Below are 7,121 nucleotides of genomic sequence, written 5' to 3' on the forward strand. Positions count from 1 at the left end.
CTCAAGTTATATATCTGGTGAAATTCAGCCACTTGTGAATTGATGTAAAATTATGAAAACACAGAGAGTGACGAAAGATCAATTATTATTATTCTTATTTTAAATTATTGGTCATTTATTTGCGGAAGCTTGGCATCCAAGAATACACGGCACTGGATTGGTTGATTGCAAATTCAATCTGTATGTCTTTTTTGCTCTGTCACAAAATACTGTAAAGACTAATGTAATTTTTCCATCTACAATAAAGAAGATCTAAATGACATGATGTTCTCTAAAACAAAGGCATGTTTGTCATGCAACTGTTCTAGTGTGATTTCCCACACCCCGTTTTCTTCCTGTAAATTGACTGGTAAGCATTCTCTGGTCTGTCTCGCCCCCTTGTCTTCCCCTGCTGAAGTTTATGGCTTCGTGACAGGCACCTGACTGAACAATAACCACAGCAAGTACTTAAGCAGAGTACAGAGTGACAGTTATCCATCTCCAGCCAGTGGCTTCAAGACATCCTACACACACAGGTGAGTAGCCACAGACACAGACAGACACACACATGCTTCCTGTTTCAGAAACATCTGACGCTTACTGTAGCTCCGTGTATGATCTGTCTCCTGTTGTTCTTAGTAAATCTCTGCTGTCTTTCTCCTCAGAATGAAGTTGTTGGTAGTTGTGGCTGCTGCTCTGGCAGTGGCGAGTGCCGCTAGCCTCTCATTGGAGGACTTGGAGTTCCATGCCTGGAAACTGAAGTTTGGTAAGAGAAGCATCTCTTTTCAAGTCAGCCTGTTTCACTTTAGCTTCTTATCATTGACAACAATGGAGTGTGTGACTATCTCCTTTTTTCTTCATGTTTCTTATCAATCTGAACCTCTGCTCTCTCGTTATCCTGTTTAATGGAGTCTGTGACTATCTCCTCTGTTCTTCATGTTTCTTATCAATCTGAACCTCTGCTCTCTCGTTATCCTGTTTAATGTGATGTAGAGCAGGAGGACATCAACCTTTTCTTTCATAAGAGCTGCTTACAGACAACTACAAAATGTCTCGAAATACTCACAAGCCTGCATATTTTGTCATTATAATTGGTGATATTTAATAGAGGCACCTGTTAGTCCTGAACGTCTGGCTTTCTTGTTTTCCATTGTTTCCTCACAGAGGGCCTTGAGATGAGTAGATTTAACATGGACTTATGTCAATAAAACATGGATTTACTGTATGTCAAAAATAGTCATGTTTAGTCAACTCAAGTCTGAATAAGGCCTTGAATGAACTGACTTTGACTCCTACAGGGAAGTCTTACAGCTCTCAGGTGGAGGAGGCTCAGCGTATGAGCTCCTGGATCTCTAACCGGAAGCTGGTAGTGGTTCACAACATGCTGGCTGACAATGGCATCAAGTCCTACCGTCTGGGCATGACCTACTTCGCTGACATGGTACGGCCCAGAAACTTGTCACTGTAGACATAGAACAGATCACATATGTATATGTCAATTTATGAAGGATAAAATTATGAAATGAACAATGGAAGGATCTCTCTTTGTCTGTCCCATTTTCAGATTTACAGCATTCATAGAAAAATTAAGAAAACTGACACGATTAAATTGACAAATAAATTGACATGATTTTGATTAACTTTGGACTTGTTAATATGTTGTGATCTGTATCCTTTATCTGAACTAAATAATGAAAAACAATAGAAGGATAGACCCCCCCCCCAAAAAAAAAAGAAACAAGGGAAATAGTCATTCTGAAATAATTTAGTCCATTGATAATAAATAATTATTATGACGGATTGGATTTATATAGAGCCTTTCTACCAACTAAGGTTCTCAATGCGTTTTGCATAGTAAGTGGAAGCCTTACCTCATCCACCACCAATGTACCTCATCCACCACCAATGTACCTCATCCACCACCAATGTACCTCATCCACCACCAATGTACCTCATCCACCACCAATGTACCTCATCCACCACCAATGTACCTCATCCACCACCAATGTACCTCATCCACCACCAATGTACCTCATCCACCACCAATGTACCTCATCCACCACCAATGTATCTAATATCAATGATGTATAAATTAGTATGTGTATCTATTGTTGTGCCCCACTATCACAGGATAACGAGGAGTACAGACGCGTCATCTCCCAGGGCTGCCTGGGCTCCTTCAACGCCTCCAAGGCCCGCGGCGGCTCTACCTTCTTCCCAATGCTTGGGGACAACGACCTGCCCACCACCGTGGACTGGAGGGACAAGGGATACGTCACCCCCATCAAGGACCAGAAGCAGTGTGGCTCCTGCTGGGCATTCAGTGCGGTAAGAGAGGGAGAGGGTGGGAAGGGGTTAAGAGAGTGAGTTAACTACAACCTAAACTCTGCTCTAGTTGAGCAGTAGAGGCTAGTGGGAGGAGCTATAGGAGGACAGGCTCATTGTAAAAGCTGGAATGGAGTTAATGGAACGGAGTCAAACACATCAAACATATGGAAACCACATGTTGGACTTTGTTCTGTTTATTCCATTTCAGCCATTACAATGAGACCTCCTACAGCTCCTCCCACCAGCCTCCACTGTAGACTAATTCTAATTCTGTTCTAATACTTGTTCTCTTTCGTCTTGTGCGTGGTGAGAGAGAAACAATATCCACAGTCTGTAAATGTTTCCATTTTTTAAAATTCGGCTGTATTCAAAACACTGTGGGTTGTGACCCTAAAACTTAGCAAAGGTACATCTATTAGAATGTGAGTGTCCTTAATTGTACATTTACATCTCCCTGCCCTGTCTCTCCCCATCTCCCTCCATCAGACTGGATCTCTGGAAGGCCAGCACTATAAGAAGACCAATAAGCTGGTGTCCCTCAGTGAGCAGCAGCTGGTTGACTGCTCCGGTGATTTCGGCAACATGGGCTGCATGGGCGGTCTCATGGACCAGGCCTTTGAGTACATCAAGTCCTTGGCCCCTGGAGGCGTGGATACTGAGGACTCCTACCCCTACCAGGCTGAGGTAAGTACTGAGCAGTGGGCAGGCTTGTGTTCATTAGGGCCAAATGTTTAAAAACATTTCCCAATGGAAAACTAAAATTAGCGTTTCTTAATTAACTCATTAGGCCTTCCCTGTTTCAGTCCATTTTTAATGTCATCCTTCTCCCAATGTGGGGCACACAGCATAGTAGTAGGCCATGACAGGGGTTTTCAAACCTCTCCTCATGGACCCCCTGCCGTTCCATGTATTTGAACTTCCAGAGCTAGCACACCTTATTGAGCTTGTTGACTAATTATGTAAATCAGCTAATCAAGGGTAACGTCTGGGGGTCCCCGAGGAGAGGTTTGAAAACACTGGGCTATGACTCCTTTCTGACTCAAGGAAGTAGCACAACACTGCCATCTAGGGTATATATTTAGCGGTGCAATAGATCCTGACAGAAAGGAGCATTATTTTACAACGATGCATTTAGGTATGCATTTTAGGTTTTAAATTCGCTATGAGGTATGTGCTTGCACTTCTACTAGTTCATGCTATTTTTGCCAATTTTAATGTAGATACACCTGTTTTAAGAATACATATTTTTATGCTGAGTCAAAATAATGCTGTGGAAACAACTAGCAACTAAGCCCTTATAAAATGTTTCTATAGAAACGCGTAAACAACTAGCAACTATGCTTCTGTAGGGTTTATTTAACAACGTCTTTCTTTGACAGGACAAGAAGTGCCGCTACAAGCCCGACAGTGTGGGTGCCACCTGCAGCGGGTTTGTTGATGTGACCAGTGGTGACGAGAGTGCACTGCAGCAGGCGGTGTCCACGGTGGGACCGGTGTCTGTGGCTATCGATGCTGCACACTCCTCCTTCCAGCTCTACGACTCAGGTGAGGTCTTTGTGGACACACGTCTCTCTAGAGGAATCGTGTTATGCATTTTAAGACACGGCTCACTCCAGTCTGAACCTACACCTGTCATCTTGGTCACACTTTAAACAAACTATAACATCTAACGCGCAATGACGCCTTCCTAAACCCTTGATAAGGCCCAGGTATATGCTTCACACATATTTTATAAGCAAATAGATCCTGACATCTGGTTCTTTACCAAATGTGGCATTAGCCTTATATAGTTTATAGTGTGACATTTTCTTATGAATGGTTTGTGAAGCATTTATGTAGGCCTTATAAAGGGCGTATGAAGGCTTCATTGAGACTGACTCCATAGCTGGTTGTTCATAACTGTGAACTGACTGTGACTTGCGGTTCTGGGCGGCAGGTAGCTTAGCGGTTAAAAGGTTGGGCCAGTAACCGAAAGGTTGCTGGTTAGAATCCCTGAGCTGACTACTTGAAAATATGTCAATGTGCTCTTGAGCAAGGCACTTAACCCTAATTGCACCTGTAAATTGCTCTGGATAAGAGCGTCTGCTAAGTATATGCTCCCTATATGCTCCCTTCTTTTGTACATTGAATGCAATATATTGACTTAGACGTCAACAACTGTGACCCCTTTCTTTTGCAAAAGACTCACAATGTGACAAATATAAACTGATACCAGGCTGACATTGGGTGCATATTGATAATAATGGAATGTTTGTTTATTCCCAGGTGTCTATGATGAGCCAGAGTGCAGCAGTGATGATCTGGATCATGGTGTGCTGGCTGTTGGCTATGGCACTAGTGATGACGGCCAGGACTACTGGCTGGTGAAGAACAGGTAAACAACAACATATTGCATGCTGTATCAAATAACGCTAGGCCTATTGGATTGGTCAAGAGCAACTATAAATCAATGGCGTTGCAGCTGCATTCCATAATCTCAGTCAATCTCAATCCATACTGTCAGAGATGGGCTCTGGTATAACAGGACTGGGGGGAGGGGGGGGGGGGTATTTTAGTATTTTAGTTTAGGGTATTTAGGGTATTTTAGTTAGCATGGTTTCTGATGTACCCATAGCAAACTGTGATGCTAAAAACAGGTGGGGGAAGCAGTCCGACACTAATATCAATGAACGATGTTATGCTATTGCTAAATGCTAAGTCAGTGGTTGCTTGATGAACGATATTATGCTATTGCTAAATGCTAAGTCAGTGGTTGCTTGATGAACGATGTTATGCTATTGCTAAATGCTAAGTCAGTGGTTGCTTGATGAACGATGTTATGCTATTGATAAATGCTAAGTCAGTGGTTGATCGACGAACGATGTTATGCTATTGCTAAATGCTAAGTCAGTGGTAGATCAATGAACGATATTATGCTATTGCTAAATGCTAAGTCAGTGGTAGATCAATGAACGATATTATGCTATTGCTAAATACAAAGTCAGTGGTTGATCAATGAACGATATTATGTTATTGCTAAATGCTAAGTCAGTGGTTGATCAAGAACGATATTATGCTATTGCTAAATGCTAAGTAAGTGGTTGCTTGATGAACGATGTTATGCTATTGCTAAATGCTAAATCAATGGTTGATCGATGTGTGTGTTCCAGCTGGGGCCTTGAATGGGGAGATAAAGGCTACATCATGATGTCCAGGAACAAGCACAACCAGTGTGGCATCGCCACCGCTTCCAGCTACCCCCTGGTCTAAGGGTGAGTCTGACAGCCATCAGTGTCTATCACAACTATATCTATACTTACATACTATCTCATTCGCTGCTATAGTATTAGTGTCTATCACAACTATATCTATACTCACATACTATCTCATTAGCTACTATAGTATTAGTGTCTAACTACATATCATTCACCTACTAGCAGTGTCTATCCCAAATGCATATAATTGAAATGGTAACCATGATGAATTGATGTTGAACCACAGCCTTACTGTGTATAATCCCAGACAGAAGGGCCTTTGTGTACTGAGTAAAGATTCATGTTGGATTGAAGCTGAGCTACTCGTAAACAACTCATACACTTATATAAATGAGTCCAAATTAAATCCAATCAAACTTTATTTATACAGCACATTTCAGACATGGAACACTGTTCTTTACACACACAAAGAAAACACTGAAAATAAAAGCTGAAATATTTACTACTCAACAAACATAAGATACAAAACAAAAGAATGACAAACTGAATAACTAAAAAGCCCCTGACGGAAAAGCAACGCAAAAAAGACGTGTTTTAAGAACTCTTCTAAATATGTCCACAAGGCCAAAAGTTCAGTCCGTTTGGCAATTCATCACATTTTCCCCCAAAACTGATCATAACAACTTAACCTTTGTAATTCACAGTGATTAATAGCTATCACTATAGTTCAGTGCATTGGTCAGTGGGTTTCTGTTGATGGTCAATGTTTTTGTATTTCCCATACACAGATCCAGGAGAGGATATCTGAAGCTTACGGAGGGTGAGAGGATATCTGAAGCTTACGGAGGGTGAAGATGACTTGACACAGACAAAACCAGAGCAATAATTTAAGCAAATTTTAGTTTTTGTAGCAATAACCAGAATTTTTAGATGTTGTGCATTATTTCTTTGGTAGTTGAGGGTCACACATTTCATTATACAGTAACCCCCAGAAAATAGTCCTGTTCTAAGAATGTTATTCATGCGCAAAAAAAACACTAAAAATCATTCTGATTTTCAAATGTAAATAAATGTAAAAAATGAAGAAAATAAAGGTTTTACACCTGTGCAGCTATTTGTGGTGGAGATTCAATGTGTGTTTCAATGTGGGGTCATTAAGGACAAAGTACCTACTTAAAATGTGTTCCCTATTCTAAAGAATAGGCTAAGCATATTTTTACTTGCAGAAATATTCTCCAGAAATGACCACATTGGACAGAAAGGTGCACATCTTTTGATCTTATTTATGGATAAAATCCCATAAAAATCCCATGCTTTTATAATGACATACAGTACCAGTCAAAGGTTTGGACACACCGACTCATTCAAGGGTTTCTCTTTATTTTCACTATTTTCTACATTTTAGAATAATAGTGAAGACATCAAAACTATGAAATAACACATATGGAATCATGTAGTAACCAAAAAAGTGTTAAACAAATATATTTTATATTTGAGATTCTTCAAAGTAGCCACCCTTTGCCTTGATGACAGTTTTGCACACTTGGCATTCTCACCACCAGCTTCATGAGGGAGTCACCTGGAATGTATTTCAATCAACAGGTGTACCTTGTTAAAAGT

The 7,121-nt window shown here is 40.8% G+C and overlaps 1 protein-coding gene across 1 annotated transcript; it reads left to right on the plus strand.

The window, feature by feature from the left end:
• The first annotated feature begins 382 nt into the window (after positions 1-382).
• ctsl.1 (cathepsin L.1) lies at positions 383-6,615 on the plus strand. The gene is made up of 9 exons (XM_020488330.2): positions 383-515; positions 645-745; positions 1,278-1,420; positions 2,110-2,307; positions 2,794-2,991; positions 3,687-3,852; positions 4,573-4,681; positions 5,457-5,558; positions 6,290-6,615. The coding sequence occupies exons 2-8, from the start codon at positions 646-648 to the stop codon at positions 5,554-5,556; spliced, it is 1,014 nt and encodes a 337-aa protein (XP_020343919.1). The 5' UTR covers positions 383-515; position 645; the 3' UTR covers positions 5,557-5,558; positions 6,290-6,615.
• Positions 6,616-7,121: the final 506 nt, after the last annotated feature.

This window comes from Oncorhynchus kisutch, linkage group LG7, assembly GCF_002021735.2.
Source record: "Oncorhynchus kisutch isolate 150728-3 linkage group LG7, Okis_V2, whole genome shotgun sequence".
Lineage (NCBI taxonomy): Eukaryota > Metazoa > Chordata > Actinopteri > Salmoniformes > Salmonidae > Oncorhynchus > Oncorhynchus kisutch.